The following is a 17,284-nucleotide window of genomic DNA, read 5'->3' on the forward strand; positions in this document are numbered from 1 at the left end:
CATAAAAATCCCCTATACAATTACCTTACACAATGGACTGTGCCATCCACACACTCAAAACAGATGCGTTAAAAACCACACACAATGTGCCATTTTTTACACAATTCCGTGTCAATTTACGGACAACGCATGTTGTGTTGCTTTCAACACAGTGTGTGTTAAACAGTCTCTTTGTAACGCATACATTGTATATTTGTAACACAAAAGTATCCAAACTTTAACGCAAAATGTGAAAGCAACAGAAAAGTACTAAAATAAAGTGTGCTGGACATTCACACATCCTTTTTGAGAGTGCAATAAAATATTCCGTCAAAACCGAGGTATTCAATTTCACAAATGCAAAACGTAGGCTCCATTCTGAACCTCTGCAATAATGTGAGAAAACAGTTAAACCACAACTTAAATATTGAAAAAGAATTAGGTACACAACTTACTATTACATCCCAAATATTTTAAAGCACTTGTTGATTTTTCTTGGCGCAGCAAGACGCAATTCACAAAGGACTGTGTTTGGTCTGGTAAACAACTAAGGATAACTACACAATCCTCAATCAATACATCCCCATAATATTACTTCAGCATGACTAAAGTACAGCTTTAAAAGTGGTTCTCAAGTATTGCAAACAAACAGGAGCCTTTGAATTTGCACTGCAGTAAAAGTTTATTTCCAAATTTTTCCAATTTTCCAAAGTCATACAATTCATTCCTTCATATTTAGAACTTCGTACTAAATATGTTAAACATTCTAAACACCTATTTCTTCCAATTGTATTAAACGCAAATAATGCAGGTCTTAATAAGTGAATATAGTAAAAGAAAAAGAAATAATAGAATCTAAAGCAGAAAACTCTCAAAGTGAGATGACACAGGGTTCCCCTAACTATAGGCCAAATTCAGCCATTTTATGTTTTCTTACCTAATGAGACTTATTTAATATGATTTATGACTTGATTTGAGCAGAGGAATACGATTACAATAGACTGTTCCAAACAGAATACTAACATGCCACATACTACATACTATGTTTTTATGTACTGTGTAGTACATACTAAGACACATGTTAGTATGAATAGCTGGCATAGAGGATGTTTCGGAAATTGAGAATACTTAAGCGTACCCAAGACCAGTGGCCATCAAAGCCTATATAATTTTTTTAAATCTTGTAAAAACGAATTTAAACCAACCTCATTAGATTTACAAAATTTCGCTAAATATTTGTGACATTATTCATTGATGTATATTTAACCCATGGCTACAACAAATGAAAATATTGATAGGAAGTGCGGGATAATTTTCCATCTACTCTCACTGCTCTCAGTTTCTGGTCATCAGGTCATTGCGGTCCTCATTTATATATTTTTAATGCACCGGGTGACACCCCGTAATACACCACAGCAGTGCTGTGTCATATGTGCAACAATGACAGACAATTCGGTTGGCAGCGATGAAGACATGCAGCCGCAATGCATTATGGGGTGTATCTTTACCACTGCGTAACCCCGGGCACATACTTGTTGAAAGATTTTCCTAATGTAGTATACATCCAGACACTTTTCGCATACTCAAAATAAACATACTATGTACATGATACATAATACCGTACATACCCATTTTATGTCTCAGTTAAGTGCGGATAGTAACCAATTTTAAATAGAGCCCAAGTTTCTAAATGACCCTTTTTGTGAGGATCTCCTGATATATTTTATCATTCTCCCGCAAAATGTATTTGTTGAAATAATCATCAGTAGTGTATCTGCATATAAATTAACCGATTTCACACAAAGGGACTTTTTCAAACATTCACATCTGTGTATCAAAAGCTGATCAATTTAAAACCTTTGGTTTTGCTCATTTTACCCTCAATGCGCAGATCATTTGGAGAAAGACAAAAAAAAATCCGGACATTCAATCCATTAGTCCTCCACGAACCGATCAGTCACTGCCTATTTTCATTGTGGTCTGAAGACACATCTTCAGACTCTACCTTGGCTAACATTAATACTACCCTTCTGTGCAGGGCTACTCCCAATCAAGTAGCACTGTCATTTTAACACGTGCATCTTGTGTCTTGATCTTCTAGCAATTTCAATGTAGCACTTCAAAGGTGCAGCAAATAGAAAAACAGAGCAAGATATAGTACAACTTAAGAGTTCAGAGGTGGACCACACCTCATGCACCAAGAAAGGGCTCCCCCGCACACATTTTAACCGAGAGTTAAAAATGCTGAAGTGGCAGAAAATGGAGTTAACTAATGACGCATGAACTCTCTGTATTTGTGGTGGATGGACTGGAATAGCTGGGCGAGGAATATGATCTTGACGGTACATAGGACGATGGCGGGGAATACACTGGCTTTGGTGTGGGCCTGACGTACGCTTGGGCGGGGGAACCCCACTCATCCTCACAGTACTGGATGAGGTACTCGGGGTAAACCTGGTGCTTTTCGAAAACGACGAAAATGGAGGGATTGTGGATGTCGTCCACGCAGCTGTCGTAGAACACGGAGTCGCCGCCATCTTTTGAGGGTGGGCGGAGGTAGCTGGAGTTTCCTCTCGTGTAGCAGCCAACCAACACTCGGCAAACAAACATGGTCTTCATTCCTGAGGAGCCGGTGTAACTGTTGGAGTACTTTGCATCCCTAGCAAAGTAACTTCCTGTAACGATGAGTTCAATATTTAAGAGTTAAATAAAGAAGTTATTAGGAATTACAGCCCAATGACGTCATCAGTTGAAATAGACAAAAGATCTAGTTTTGGTTTTGGGTGGATTTTAATACACGCAAATATTTTCTTAAATGTGTCACAGTAGATTTGCCAGAGGAACAGTGTTGTGCCAAGGCCAAAAACAACGGCTAAACAAGGAAGTCTCTTTTCCCATATGTAACTAGTTTCCAGCCTAGAATTCACACTGAAATGAAGGCAGTGAATCTGCACCTTCATATTTTATTTTATTTTTTTATTTCAGTACTTTTACTTTTATTAAATACTTTTATTCATTGACTGTCATTTTCTAAAAATGTATTTGACATGTGTCCTCCATTATGTGTTCCATGACTCAACGATAATCATCAAGGGAGGTTCCCAGAAATTTTGCCTGTAATGTGTTTGGAATTTTATTTATTTAATTTTTTTTTTGGAACAAAATATATGCTCTTAGACTGAGGAAAGTTCTAATCAAAACATTATCTCAGAACCAAATGATATTAGAGACAGAATACTCTCCAACACTTGAAATCCCCAAATGAATGTTTGCTGGGTTATCAAAGTGTTTGATATTACAGTCACAGATAGTTTCACAATCAAAAAGCACACCATTGTGCATTTACTTGGTAATTTCCATTTGTATTTTCTCCTTTTATATATTAATTTATTCATTTAATTTCCTCACACCACTGACACAAATTTGGGACGCACCTTTCCCGTAGGCTGTTCCGTGCGTTCCACAGATCCTCCAGTCGAAGTTCTGCTTGCAAATGGCGTCGATGTGTTTGGAGTCGGTGCCGTGGAACAGCTGTTTCTCCGACACATTTCTACCACCATTATTTTTTCTCATCAGATCCCTTTGCCTAGAAAAATAAATATGCATATTTTTTAATACACCTTCATAATAATTTGTACACCGCCTGCGCTCACTGTGAGAGCCTTTACTGACTGAGCCACTCCATAAGGCCCAGTCTGCTTGTGGTGAGTAAGAGAAATCTCCAAATCAGGAATGTCAAAAGCTCTTAATTTTAGCTTCAATTTACATAAATTGTAATATAATACAAGAAAGTCAAATCCTTAAGCTGTATTTGATCTGGGAGATAGGCAAGAACAGCAGTGATTCAAATAAATTTATGAAAAAAAGGTTTTTCCACTCCAAAAACCACATTTCCATTCGAAATGAAGCTATTACAAGGAGCACATTGAGTGCTTCTTAGAAGATAATCCAATGGTAGCATATTTTGGAGAAAGAAGACTGCCTAGAGAAAACCAAAAACGTTGTCTGACACGGTAATATTGAGCAGCATATCAAACCTAATTTTAAAAACAGTTTTATGGATTTTAGGAACTTGCTCGCATGCAGGTTCTTGTGCTTGCGTCATCACATTTGAATACTTGGCAGGATTGTGGCACCTGGCACCACCAGTGGAAAATAGCAGCTAGAGGAGAACAATTACAGAACTTAAACACACTGAATCGATATTGCTACAAAAATGCCATTGTGAAAAGGTATCAAATATGACATTTTTTTAGATGAAAAAATTAAAGATTACCACTTTAAAAACAGCTCCCTAGTGACATAGACAGGTAATTTACTGCCTGAGAGTACAGCAGTGCTATCGGAAGCTTTAACGGGAACTCACCACTGAAAGACTTCCCACAGGGACTTGTTCTGAATTCTCTCAATTTGGCGTACACTGAACCCCCTCATCGTTGTTCTGAAAAGTGCCGAAATTTCCTGGTACTCGCTTGCGCTGGACTGCAGAGGGACTCTCTGGAGGGCGCGTGGGTCAGCGAGCGATACAAAATGAGAGTAACAAGAAAAATAAAATTAAAAAACAGAACAACAATGGTTCAACGGCAACTTCCAGAGCCAGGGACAAAATTTCAGAATTATTCCATTTTGTAACCTTGATGACAAGGCAGTCAATACCATTGTGAAGACAGGTCGATTCCTAGAACGCTATAGAAAAACACCATGAGCAATCATTGAATAAAATTTACAGCGCTGGTGTATAAAATAATGCAATATCCTACCCTGTATCCAATTTCAGGTGCCATTGACTTGTCCCAGCAGTCTGGCAAAGCTTTGGAGTTTGATGCCCGGGCATTGGGTGCTTTTTTGCTGAACAACACAGAATTTGACATGAAAATGAAATGTCCCAATGTTGTACAACATATATTAACTGCTCATTTTTTTTCCATTTCCGTTTTTTTTTTCCCACTTTACCAGCTCTCACCAGATTGCTTTGGATTGTTAAGGAAATATTTATTTAATTTGTCAGCCATTATGTGATTAGGAGGGGGAAATCCTGCTGATGGAAGCCCTCCCTCTCTGAGTGACAGCATGGAAACCACGGTTACCTGGTCCTGATGGTCTGTACCTCCGCTGAGGAGACGAACACGGGCCTCCTCCGGACCGCTCGTCGCGTGCCATACCGTGTGTTTGTCTGCACCATGTCTGCAGACATGAAGAGGAAGAGGAAGGGGGTAACTACACAGGCTTTGGAAACGAGGGAGGTTTTTTCTGAGGCGTTCATGGGCACAAGCATGGCACCCTTTCTGCACGAACGCTCAACTCTGAAAGCTCAACCCTTTATTTAGACAGGGAAATCACACCGTGGGCCTCTTTTTCAATGAAGCCCCGATTACAACAATAAAAACAGGTGTTCTAACAGTCAAAAGCTAAAGGTTACAAGAGAAAAAAGGAATATAAAAAATTAAAAAACTAATTATATAAAACTAAATTAATTATAATACTATAATAATAATAACAATAATAATAATAATAATAATAATAATTCAGCAGGATGCAGGATGGCTGGGTTATGTGCTCAGTACCTTTGAAGCTGAGCTGGTAGGTCTGTGACCCTGCGTTGAAGTGGATAACCGCGCTGTCGTCCTGCTGGAACTGCTCCTCCAGGTCCTCACTGGAGAGGGACGACGCCCCGTGCCCTGCGCCCTGGCGTTCGGGGGAAACGCGAGCCCGTGAGGAGGCGCTGAATCGGGGAGCTGCCTTCTCCTACCCGCGCAGGAGTTTTTAGGGGCCTAAATGTCTCAGGGGGGTCACCGGTATTTGGATTTTTTCACTGAACGTTCAGCTCTCCCAGGCAACAGAGACTTTTAATGTGCAGCCGTGCTCAGGGTCTCTGCCACCGGTCGAGACGTTTAGGTTCAGATCAATGAGGAATACATACACACTTGCTGAATGTTCACTGAAATAATCAACTGGGAACTACTGGTATATAGCATATTGGAACGATGTAATACATGGATTGGTATCTAACATGGCTAGTGTATAGTGATGCATTCTGAGTGGTAACGGACACATACCGATGACGCGTACTGGATCCAGTTGTTGTACTCGTCCTCCCAGTACCAGGCCCATTTGGTGGTGAGGATGAAGGTGGGCTGAACCACGGAGGAGACCGTGGAGAGGCGTCTCACATGGGCCGACCCGTGGGTCATGGTACCAAAATGCACTGGGAATCCTTGGCTGAAACTAGACCAGGGATATTAACATCAGAACAGAGGGGGATACAGCGGCCAATAGGCCCAAATCCTGTTCCTGGAGATCTGCCGTCCAGTAGGTTTTCATTTCAACCCTTACTCAGCACACCTGATTGACTAGCAGCTCAACAAGATCTCTAGCTGATAAATGAGGTGTGCTTGCTTAGGGGTGGAGTGAAAACCTGCAGGATGGTAGATCTGCAGGAACAGGATTGGGTAGCCCTGTTCAGTCCAATGCGGGATCATTTGTCTACAAAATGCATAGTATCCAGCACGCATGGGTATATATACCAGTATATATAAACCAGTACTGCAGAATTTTCACAGGGGCAAGTGTAATTAAAACCACTGGGCAGGGGGATTCTTACTTTATACTTAAAACTAATAATGAAATTCTTGCTCTTGTACAGGCAGCTTGTCCTAGGTCCTCTGCTGTAGCGCATCTACAGCGTAAAATCGTCCAGCACACCTGCAGTCATTGGCGGGGTCACAGTAGTCCTTCTCCACCTGCTCGTTGTCCGGGTGAGGCGACCAGCCGAAACCCATCTTCACCTCCCACTTATACGGCAGTTTGGAGTGCTCGTTCCAGCATTTTTCTGAAGCGCAAACAAAAACAAGCGTGAGAGTCATTTCTCTTCCGTTGGCTCAGAGGAAGTAGCACATTCCAAATATCGCAGTGCCGAACAAAGCGTGACCTTACCGTCGTGCCTGCAGGTACCCCGGACGTAGTACATGCATATCTCGCTTTTCTCTACGGACAAAGCACACTTTCCGTTACTCGCTACATGACATGTAAATGTATTTTCTTGATTGCTAATGCCTTTAGCATAAAACGCCCTCCTGGCCTTTTTCCATAAAGCACGGTGTAACTTCAAATGATGCTAAAAATGTAAAAGATTTGCCATATTTTCTATATTGTGCATGTACAATGAGTATGCGGGATATAACAGCAATGCAAATCTTACTGTCTCAAATTTTACAGCCTAATGATCTTGGTTGTTATAGTAATGACATTTTATGCCTTCATTTTAGACTAATACAAACAAAAATGAATTTGGTAACCACCACAACAGAAAAAAATTATAATACCTGGACCATTCTCAGGCTGTCTGTTTTGATTTGTGCTGCTTTTTGCATTCATGCCCTGTGTTTGGCCTCTTGCTTTCGTATTGCTGCAGTCAGCGCTCTTCATGGCCTGTATGTTCTTGTAGACGGACAGCATGGAGCCAATCAGCTGATTGGGCACCCCTCTCTCCTTCAGGGTTTTCAGTGGGTGGGGCTCAGAGAAGTCATGTGACCTGAGGCAGCCCGCCCCTGACGTGCAGGTGCCTCTGAGGTACTTGTCGCAGATGTGAATCCTCCTGCAGCTCTCCTGTTCAGAGCAGTTTCCGTACTCTCCATCACCTTTGTTGTATTGGAAGCACACCTGATAAGGGAGTAAAAAACTGGTCCTTAAATTTTAGCCATAAAAAAGTGATTTTGAGAACATGGTTATGGTTTGCTACGTGTTCGGATGGTACATGAATAGGGTTTGCAATGTATTTGGGAAAAGTGATATGGAAACTTTTTTTTAATCATCTCTTGCATTTTAATCTTAAAAATGTACTTATTCATTTTCCCCTGAATGTATAACTATCACATAAATGGTAATTAAAAGTGAATTCATAAAAAGTATCCCTTACTCAATACTCCTTTTGTGCAGCAATACCAATAATCTGTGTACTGGCACCATCTAGTGCCACTTAAGTGAATTGCAAAATTTCAGTTTTTTTTCTTGATTGTGGTCAAACCGGACTTGAAGCTATGTAAAGGTTGTGATGCAGCCTAAAATTGCCATTTTTAAAATCTTCTAAAAATCCTCTGAACACGAAATTGACATGTGGATATCTGAAATGTTCATTTTGACTAGGAAGAATTGAATTACGGATATCGTCAATACATATCCAGTCTAGCCATTAAATGTTAAAACGGCTTGCCATAGCCATGTGTTTCTACCACCCACGAACTCAGTCAGCTGCACGCAACATCACAGTCTTACCGGCGGTAACAGGGTGTTGTCGTTCTGAAGTAGCAACGTGCAGAGCTCGCGTTTGTCCAGTTCCTGCAGGTTGTTGTCTCTAAGGACTTTGGCATTGTGCTCTGTCGTCAAACTGTGACCATAGCGGCATGTACGCCTACAGGCAAAAATAAAGAGTCCAGAAATACCCTAAACACAAAATATTCTGTTCGGAGTGTTCCTGATACGAGAGCTGGGTTACTATGACGAAATGCTTCCTCGTTTCATGGGGAGTCATAAATATTGTAAATGAACATGTAACTCCAGTTTTTACAATATATCATTTCATAACTAACTATTTTGTCTTTATGTACACCTATTTGTGTTAAGAGCAAACACAGTCGATGTGGATTAGTTACATATGTCTACAAATCAAATTAAATAACTTTGCAGTTTCACGTAAGCAATGTGCCAAGCAAACAAGCCTGTTTGTAACACAGCCAAAAAACAAATACGTAAATGTGGAAAAATCAGAGACTGTAAAAAATAAATAACGACTCGTCTTGTATTACTGTGTAGTTTACAGCTACTGTATTCGGAACATTGCATGTTTTCTTAACAAATGTGACAAGCAGTTAAACGTTTCCGTGTTGTAACATTGAAAATCAAACGAGTCCGGTTACTTTACATCGACACACACATAGGCCTACCGTCCTCTGCCGTTCTTGCAGCCCCCGAAGAGGAAGAATTTACAGAAGTGTAAATTGTTACAGCCGTCGCATTCTTTGGCTTTACACAACCGAACTTTAGTTTTTGCAATAATCCGTTTATTCTGGTTCGCAAGCGCGATGTGGAAAGCATCACCCTTTTGAACGGCGGTTTCATCTCCAAATAAAAAATTATGTACTAAATCATCATAATCCATTGCTCCGCCGTTGCCGCAAATCACCTTTGTTACATTGGTTTCTGTCATATTGTAAACTTAACGTAGGCGTTCTGTATTTTCCGTAGGTCTGCTCCGCGATAAACACAAAACACACTGAGCGAGAGTTTCAATTCATCATTCACCGGAATCAAAACCGAAACTTATCGCTGCCTTGTAAACATGATCCCTTTCTTCCATTACGTGAAACTACATATCTTATCTTACCTGACGTTATGGCGTTATTATTGTAATATAAATTTTACTCCTTTCATTAGTGAAATAAGAAAGGAAAAACCGGTCACGAATCCAAGCAAACGTCAATTTTATTGGACTCATTACTGTGAAACGAAACTGTTGTCGCAGATTAGTCAGGAGCTCACGGTTGTTTTTTTTAAAGCGCATGGGTTCGCTATTTACACCCATTACAATATATCAGAAGGTGTTTGCTTTCCTCGGCAAATGGGTGGTATGGTACATAGCCTATGTCAATAGCCTTTAGCCTGGTAGAACTTCGATGTTCCAGTTATTCTTTTTTTTTTCTGAGCAGGTTTAGTGGTGCTTGAGTATAGTGCTGGGGAAAACGGTCAGAATTGTGCAGAGAGTATTTCACTCGCAGCTTCAAGGCTCCTCCAAACTTTTAATTCTGCAGCTGTCGGCGGCATGCTGTGTGATTCAGCGAACATTGGAAATTCTTAACATGACGCTCATGCTTCTGGACAGATTGAATGGTAGGGTACACTAACATTACCACCTGCAGTTTAAGAACAGCTGCAATATATACACACACATATATATATATATCTTCTCAATGAAAATAACAATATCAGTTTAATTCAGCATATAGCTTATAAATAAAGTGAGCAATTTTTTTGCCGTCATATTAAATGCTGAATGGGATCCTGCTCCTGAGTCTGTTTCCTCAGATTCCTCTGGTTCCTTTGCCTTCAATAGAAAGGCTTGAGTATTAAAAAAAAAAAAAAAAAAAAACTTTATTAACAAGCAATCAGATATTTATCTAATTTTGGTCGTGTCCCCCCTCTCCCCCAATAGCTATAAAGCATGACCTCTAGACCCGCCACATACCATTTTTAGACAGGCCCTCATGTAAAGACACATTATAAGCCTACCTCATGGCTAAAGGCCTACTGATATCTATGTACGATCTGCACGGAGGGTTGACCTGCACAGAAACTGCTCTAGAGAAAACAGCCCCTGTATTCTCTGGGGAAATATGAAATCTGTCAATCACCCTGCTATCTTCCACTCCATTAATTTACCTGGGCACGAGGTAAGGGCGATAGACCTGTAACCGGCAGCAGGTGTAGAACTACCTGCCCCCAGGTGCCTAGTTTAATAATACAGCACAACCCCAGCATTATTCCACGTGCTGGCCTCTGAACTTGTCTCCCACTGTCAGACACCCGCTCTTAAAGGGACAGTGTGGAAATAAAGGCACTGTGTTCTACCGCAAGGTCTTGCCATCTCTACTCAAGACTTCTGCAAGCCACAAGTCATCATTTAGGCTAAAGGTGATGCCATGAGTTAGGAAATGTATTTCGAGGTACAGGTAGAAGCCCCCACTGAGCAGAACAACTAGCACTAGCATTAACATACCATTAGCACTAGCCTTAAAAGAACATTTTACAGGACAGAGCACCATTTTACATGATAGAAAATCACACCTTCAAAGGTACACCAGTAGTGTAAAGACATTACTGATAAAAGTTTTTTAAAAATCTAAAATGCGATGTTGAAGTACAGCTGTAATAATGCTGAAGTTGATCGACTGTATAATCAATACGTGTTCTTGGTTTATAGATTCACTTCAAGAAGCTCTGACGTGTAGCACATGCATGGCAGCCATTTTACAGCAGGAGGAGAGATGGAGGAAGAAAGGTCTCAGAGTTTAAAATTAGAGGCACAGCAAAGAGGAAAGAAGGATATGAAAAAAGAATGCAGATCAGATACAGGAATGATGCAGAGGATATACAGGTAAACTGCCTTTATCACTGTCTAAAGTTGCCATCTTAAGACTAATATCATTTATAATTCTGACAATGGAATTAGAATTCTTCAATAACTGAATAAATAATGAATTATCCTGAATTAATATTCCAGTGCAGCCCTGCTGGCCTTCAGTGAATTAGAGGAAATATTAAATTTCATCATCCTTGAAATCACAGCTTTTGCTTCATGTTATTTTATATAAGTTAGCGGGGAAATTTAACTCTTCCAGGTCCCATCATAAATCTGTCAGTGAGACAGTGTTGCAAAGGCCAAGGTGATCCTGCTTCTCTCTGGCAAGATATCAGTCACTTCAAAAACACTCCCATGACCCCCTTTGAGCAGAAAGTTCCGGAACAATACCCGCAGACTACTGTAGCCGATTCAGACCAGAGCGCTTGTGAATGTTGCCTTTCTCTCTGTCATAGCTTGCATGATCCTTTTTTTATCTTTCTCTTCAAACGGAGGCTGTGTGTGGTATAAAATAGCAAGACCTCAATGAATCCCTATCCACCCTGTCCCCAAGGACGCCTACATTCAGTTTTTTAATCTTTACTGGGGAAAATTAGAACGACTTATTCATTTTAAAGGGCATTCTATGCACTGGCCAGACATCAGACTGAAAGGACAGTGTGTGGGTGGATCATATAAAACAGTGCTTGAACAGTGCTGGCCTTATTGAATTTTCTTCAGAAATGAAGCGTTCAGTCACAATGTAATTGCATTTACATGCAGTCAATTTAGCTTGCTTTTCAGTATGGTATGGATAAATAATTCATGTTTCTTGCACACACCTCAGCATACGAAGGTCCCTTGCCAATGGAACATAATGGCTTTGGCGACCTTGAAGCTGAGGCCAGGAAAAGAGCCATTTCCTTTATCCTGCTGATGCACACTGATCTTTTCCGATTGGGGGAGATGGAAGCTTGGTTGCCAGACTGGGGGATTTATCCCTAAATGTAGGGGATTAAAAAAAATTCATAGGGGTAGTTTTAAAGGAACAATGCATGGGAGTCAGTTGAAGATGGGGGGTTTTGAGGAGTTTTTAGGGGGAATTAATTCAGACATCTGGAAGAGGTTGGGTTGCTGGTGGCTGTGAGGTCCATCTGTGAGAATGTCACTGGAGAAACCAACAGATTTTTTTGTAAGGTATCTCATTATAATTTTTTTTTTTTTTTTTCTCTCGTTCTCCTCACACTCTCCTCTTGTGTTCTCACACATATCTGGAACATGCAGACCCAGACAGAGAACTGGACAAGCATGTGGAATTCAGTGACCCCACTTTAGAGAACCCAGGGAGCACCATCCAGAGATTCTGACTGTCCCGGCTGCAGAGACGTGATGTCCACTCACTGTCGAAGAAGGAAACACGGCCTGGTCAGACGCTAGCGCCAGCATTCCTCAGATTACAGAAACCTCATTTCCGCCCTGCATAAACACGGCAGCCCCGCTGAGGACTACAATGCTGTTAAAATTGCTCTTCAGAACATAACTATGATTGATGAGTGCCGCTGTGCGTCACGGGCATTTCCACCGTGCCCTCGTCTCATACGCCGGTTGTTCGGCGTGGCCAGAGATGAGCGGTGTCAGCAGAACGCAGGGCGTGCTTCGGGAAGTTTTTGGTTCCAGAGCGGGTTTGACCGGAATAGTCTATGTGAGGCACACCCTCCCGCTTCCCACAGCGTGCGGCCCTGAGGATCGTTCTGTTCTCTCGGCTGAAACCCTGATGCGTGGCTTTGGGGCGCGTTCGCTTCTGCGTGGACCGCTCGGTTTCTCCCCCCTTTCATGTTCCGGAAACAGCATTTCCCGCTGAACTCTCGCCCGCGCTGCTGAAGAGCTCGGCGCGATCGCCCCCATCAGAGAGGACGGGGCCTCCCTCTCGCCCCGTGCCTAGGAGGCTCTGATACTCTGCCAGGGGCAGGGAGAGGTCGGGGCAGGATGTGAGGAGGTGAAATACGCGGCGACGCCTTCATGCTTTGACATTCACTTCACAGAAAACACTCCTCCCAACTACAATGAGTTTATAAAGGAGTCTATTAATGTTTCCTCAAGATCCCAGATTCGTAAGAGCGGAGTCGACAGTAGAGAGCCACTACAGTCCATCCCATGTGGATTAATATTAAAAACAAAAACAAAAAAAGGAATCTTTATCATTAGATATATGAAGTCAAATACTTTACTGTACATCATATCTCTCAATGGCATTTCACTTATTTATATTAATCTTTGTGCTGTAGTTCCTGTCAATAGTTGTCTATAAAGGGTAAGGAGCTGGTCTTGTAACCTAAAGATCACAGGATCAGTTGCCAGGGCGGACACTGCCCTTAACCTGCATTGCTTCAGTATATATCCAGCTGCATAAATGGATGCAATGTAAATGCTGTGCAAAAAGCTGTGTAAGTCACTCTGGATAAGAGCATCTGCTAAATGGCTGAATGTAACGGAATATTTGATACTTTTTGTTCACAGGCAGTGTGTTAAAAAGGTATAAGCGTACACAGAAATATACACACAAAACGGCATGAAAAATCCTGCAGATGGCAGTGTAGGGGCCATCATGGCGTGACCGTCTTGTGCTTTCGGTGCTTTTGTGGTACTTTACTTCCTGCACCACTCTGAACGTTCGGGGGAAATAAGCGAATGTTTCTCTTCACATCGCACACGTCACGTGAAAAGTTAAGATGAATCAAGTTGCAAATCAGTGCGGTGCACAGCCATGTCGTATGTTTTACAGCGACCCCGAGCAGTGGCTAAATTTATATTTTGAAACTCAGACTTGATTGTTCTAACAGATGAGGGGATGTCCCAGACTTGTTTATCTTGGCAGACATCAGTACAAGGCAAAGCAATCAGTAGTTTTGTCTGAAGGAACAGAGCGTGTTGCTAAAGTCTCAGATCCACCATAACTGAGCTACAGCATACAGGTGATGTCACTGATGTGATGCTGATATCTGCCCATGGGGTACTACCTTTGAGACAATAATAATAATAATAATAATAATAATAATAATAATGTTACACTGATATTCATATTTATACAGTATGCAGGATAGTGCATGCCTGTGTGTTTTTCATCTGTGAGTTTGTGAACACAAGGCAAGTCACCCTACGGCACTTTTGTGCACACATGATGGCTGGACTCCATTTTAGTACACCGTTGTCATTTCACTCATGCAAACAGAGAAGTGGACACTCTGTTAAAACACCCTGTACTGAATTTGTACTTTTGGTCAAAATGAATATGTATGTGCCCATTACTGAATCTGCTTCTGATTACCAGCAGTCCTTTGTGTTCTGTTAGTGTCATTACTTCGTCGTCTGACACAATACACAGTCAATATTAGTGCCGGCCACAATCCTTTGATAAATCCACAGTAGTTTTACAGACAATTTTGGGACTGCGCTTTATGAAAATAAAAGGACCCAAAACCACTAATTGATGTGTTCAGGTCACACGTTCTCGGGGGTGCCCAATGAAAGGGAGTAATACGCTTTTGAAATTTAAGTGAATGTTTTTTTTTTCTTTTGCGTTTGAAGGCCCTGTCTGCATTTTATGTCGAGCACACAGCTCATTCCCAAAAGAGAGCGTAAACGGGGCCACGCAGTCCTCTAAACAATTCTACTACTGCCTAAAACAGAAAAGCCTCCTTTTGAGAATGTACTTGTTTTTTTTTAAATGGAAACTAAGTCTGCTTCTAAGACATCCTGTTACCAGAAAATTCCCTGAGCCATCTTTACATTTGAAATTCTATTCCCAGCACAAGCGGGGCTGTGGGAATAAAAAAAAAAAAAAAAACCAACTGTAGCTTTTTAAAAAAAATGTATATACTTTAAGCGAGTGATTACTGTAATTCCTGAAAAAAATCACTGGTTGTGATAATAGAGCTGCAGCACCTTGAAAAGCGCTCATTCACAGCGCTGATCTACATCACGCACTCTCACAAGACGAAACTCAACGACTGGCCGCGAGAAAACCTGTGCGTGTACAGTGCGCTGGGCGAGAGACCCCCGCTGTCTGAGAGGAGAGAGAGAGATAAAGAAAAGGGAATGGTAGGGGCGCGGCGGTTGTTGCACATTCCTGGATTTGCACACTCAATCTTGGATAATTATCAGCTCCGTGGCCAGTGTGGTCTTGCCCTCGCATTCCTGCGGAAGTTTCCGGCGTTTCATCTGCCGTTGTGACGGGCGCGGGCGCAGTCGCGGCCCCTGGTCCCCCCCCCCCACCCCACCCCACCCCGTGTCCCTCAGAGAGGACACCGCTGTGCAGTGTGACGCGCACGCCTTCGGAGACTTGAAGGCAAAATGAAAGTTTTTTTTAAAAAAGTTCTTCTTTGTGTGAGATACCGGTGTGGCATTCTTACATATCTAAGACTGCCGTGCCACAGAAATGTGACGGTAGACGGCCCTGGATCAGGTCTGCATATGGCAGAAATATTAATAATATTACGCGCCATCATGAGCTGTCAAGAAGGTGACCCGCCTTCCATGATTTGTTATTATTATTTTTTATAGCAAACTCTTAGTGTCAGACATGAGGACCAACAGCTCATTTTTGCACAAAATAAGAACAGAAAATATTCTGAGAAGGACTAGGCAATGATGTGGTAACCATAATGATGTTAGCTGCCACTGGCTTGACATACTGTTACTACATGGATGCCACCATTGAGACATACTGCCATCCATATATCACTGCTCAGAATCAATTTATAGGTCATAATATCATTCAAATTCTCAGCCTATCACTGCACATAATGCATTTGCACATCACAATGCCATCCATATTCTCAGCCTATCACTGCTCAGAATGTTTATGTGTCTTACCTGCAGACCTGACCAGGGCAGTGTGGGAAGAGGTGTCTATATATAGCCATTGATACGTCATGTAGGAACAACAGGGGCACATTTCTAATAAATGTCATTCAGAATGTCGCTCAAAGCTATTGCCCTCTTGAGAGCATGATCTCCTACAAGTGCCAGAAGATTAGACGATGTAGCAACAAAAACATGGTTTTGCTAAGTGCCACAGCAAGTCGGGGCGTATATTTGTTTCATTCATACGGTTGTTAATTAGCTTATGTGATTCATGTCTTGCTATGTTTGGTCTCCTGGTTGGAAGCACTTAGCATGTTTAACGCTGCTTTACCTCTAGAAAATTCCGTGACTTCTACTGCCCCTGATTTGCGTCAGCTGTGGGTTTTTTTTATTTTTATTTTTATGAGATACTCCCCCTCTCTGAGGCACTGGCTGCCCATTTCAGCTCACAAACCCCCGCACTGTTCCTGGTCACCGAGAAGGGAGGTGGGGGGGGTGTGTGGGAGGGAGGGAGCTAGAGTAGAGTCACCTCGGGTTGGTAACTGGGAAAAGGCCTTGGTCGCCATGGCAACTGCAATGCCTGACAGAACACGGGATGATCTGTGGAGGAGAGCCAGAGAATGTGTAGCCCACAGGATCCCATTGACTGGTTTATCACTGCAGACTGACACTTTTTTTTTTTTTTTTTTGCCTGAAAAATGACGTACGCCCCCACCGTAGTGGGACGGAGGTACACACACATCGCTTTTGTTTCAGTGTTTCGGCTATCGGGGTCCTTCAGTGCCTGTGCAGAGCACGCCGAGTGTAAAAATGCTGAACACAATAGCCAATACGTACCTCGTTTGTCTATAACAAGGCACCAGCGTCGAACAGCAATTCATTTTTGTCTGAATTTCTTTTAAAATCCGCTCGTTCATGCAAGTCTAGTTTGTCATGAATACTGCGGCATGTGAAAGACTGATATGGCCTTCCACACAAGGGGGAAGCATGGTTCAAGAGTTCACCAGCGTCACACCTATTCATATTGTCTTTTTCCAGGACCCAAATCCAACTGGATCGTGCTTTCATTTCCTCTCCTGCGTATTTATTGCTTTCACCACATTTTCCCCCAAACCTGTAATGGAAAGTTTGATGGTCAGGGATCAAACAGGGCTTCCACTACCCAAGGTCAGTGGAAATCAGAAGGGCGTGTGTGTGTGTGTGTGTGTGTGTGTGTGTATGTGAGTGTATGTGTGCTTGTAGCATGCATTTTTCTCAACTGAGTTAAAATGAAGGAAGTTTGATGTTTTTCTGAGATTTGAAACACAGAATAACTTAATGTTTCATTATTTT

The 17,284-nt window shown here is 41.9% G+C and overlaps 1 protein-coding gene and 1 long non-coding RNA gene across 4 annotated transcripts; one reads left to right on the forward strand and one right to left on the reverse strand.

Annotated features, from left to right (window-relative positions):
- Positions 1 to 636: 636 nt before the first annotated feature.
- On the reverse strand, positions 637 to 9,577 carry si:ch73-252i11.1 (uncharacterized protein LOC553517 homolog). 3 transcript variants are annotated; one of them, XM_035401503.1, is made up of 13 exons: positions 8,919 to 9,577; positions 8,251 to 8,386; positions 7,302 to 7,638; positions 6,913 to 6,963; positions 6,682 to 6,808; positions 6,036 to 6,204; positions 5,544 to 5,664; positions 5,067 to 5,163; positions 4,740 to 4,827; positions 4,346 to 4,476; positions 3,414 to 3,565; positions 2,349 to 2,654; positions 637 to 2,300 (listed from the first exon to the last, which is right to left on the reverse strand). In XM_035401503.1, the coding sequence occupies exons 1-13, from the start codon at positions 9,179 to 9,181 to the stop codon at positions 2,245 to 2,247; spliced, it is 2,034 nt and encodes a 677-aa protein (XP_035257394.1). In that variant the 5' UTR covers positions 9,182 to 9,577; the 3' UTR covers positions 637 to 2,244. The 3 variants fall into 3 exon arrangements, with proteins under 3 accessions (XP_035257394.1, XP_035257393.1, XP_035257392.1); XM_035401502.1 differs by having other exon boundaries at positions 637 to 2,654; positions 6,036 to 6,198; XM_035401501.1 differs by having other exon boundaries at positions 637 to 2,654.
- Positions 9,578 to 9,772: 195 nt separating this feature from the next.
- LOC118218807 lies at positions 9,773 to 13,225 on the forward strand. Its single transcript, XR_004763552.1, has 3 exons — positions 9,773 to 9,861; positions 10,952 to 11,125; positions 12,374 to 13,225. It is a non-coding gene; the product is annotated as an uncharacterized LOC118218807 (long non-coding RNA).
- The last annotated feature ends 4,059 nt before the right edge of the window (positions 13,226 to 17,284 follow it).

The sequence above is a fragment of the Anguilla anguilla genome, chromosome 19, assembly GCF_013347855.1.
Source record: "Anguilla anguilla isolate fAngAng1 chromosome 19, fAngAng1.pri, whole genome shotgun sequence".
NCBI lineage: Eukaryota > Metazoa > Chordata > Actinopteri > Anguilliformes > Anguillidae > Anguilla > Anguilla anguilla.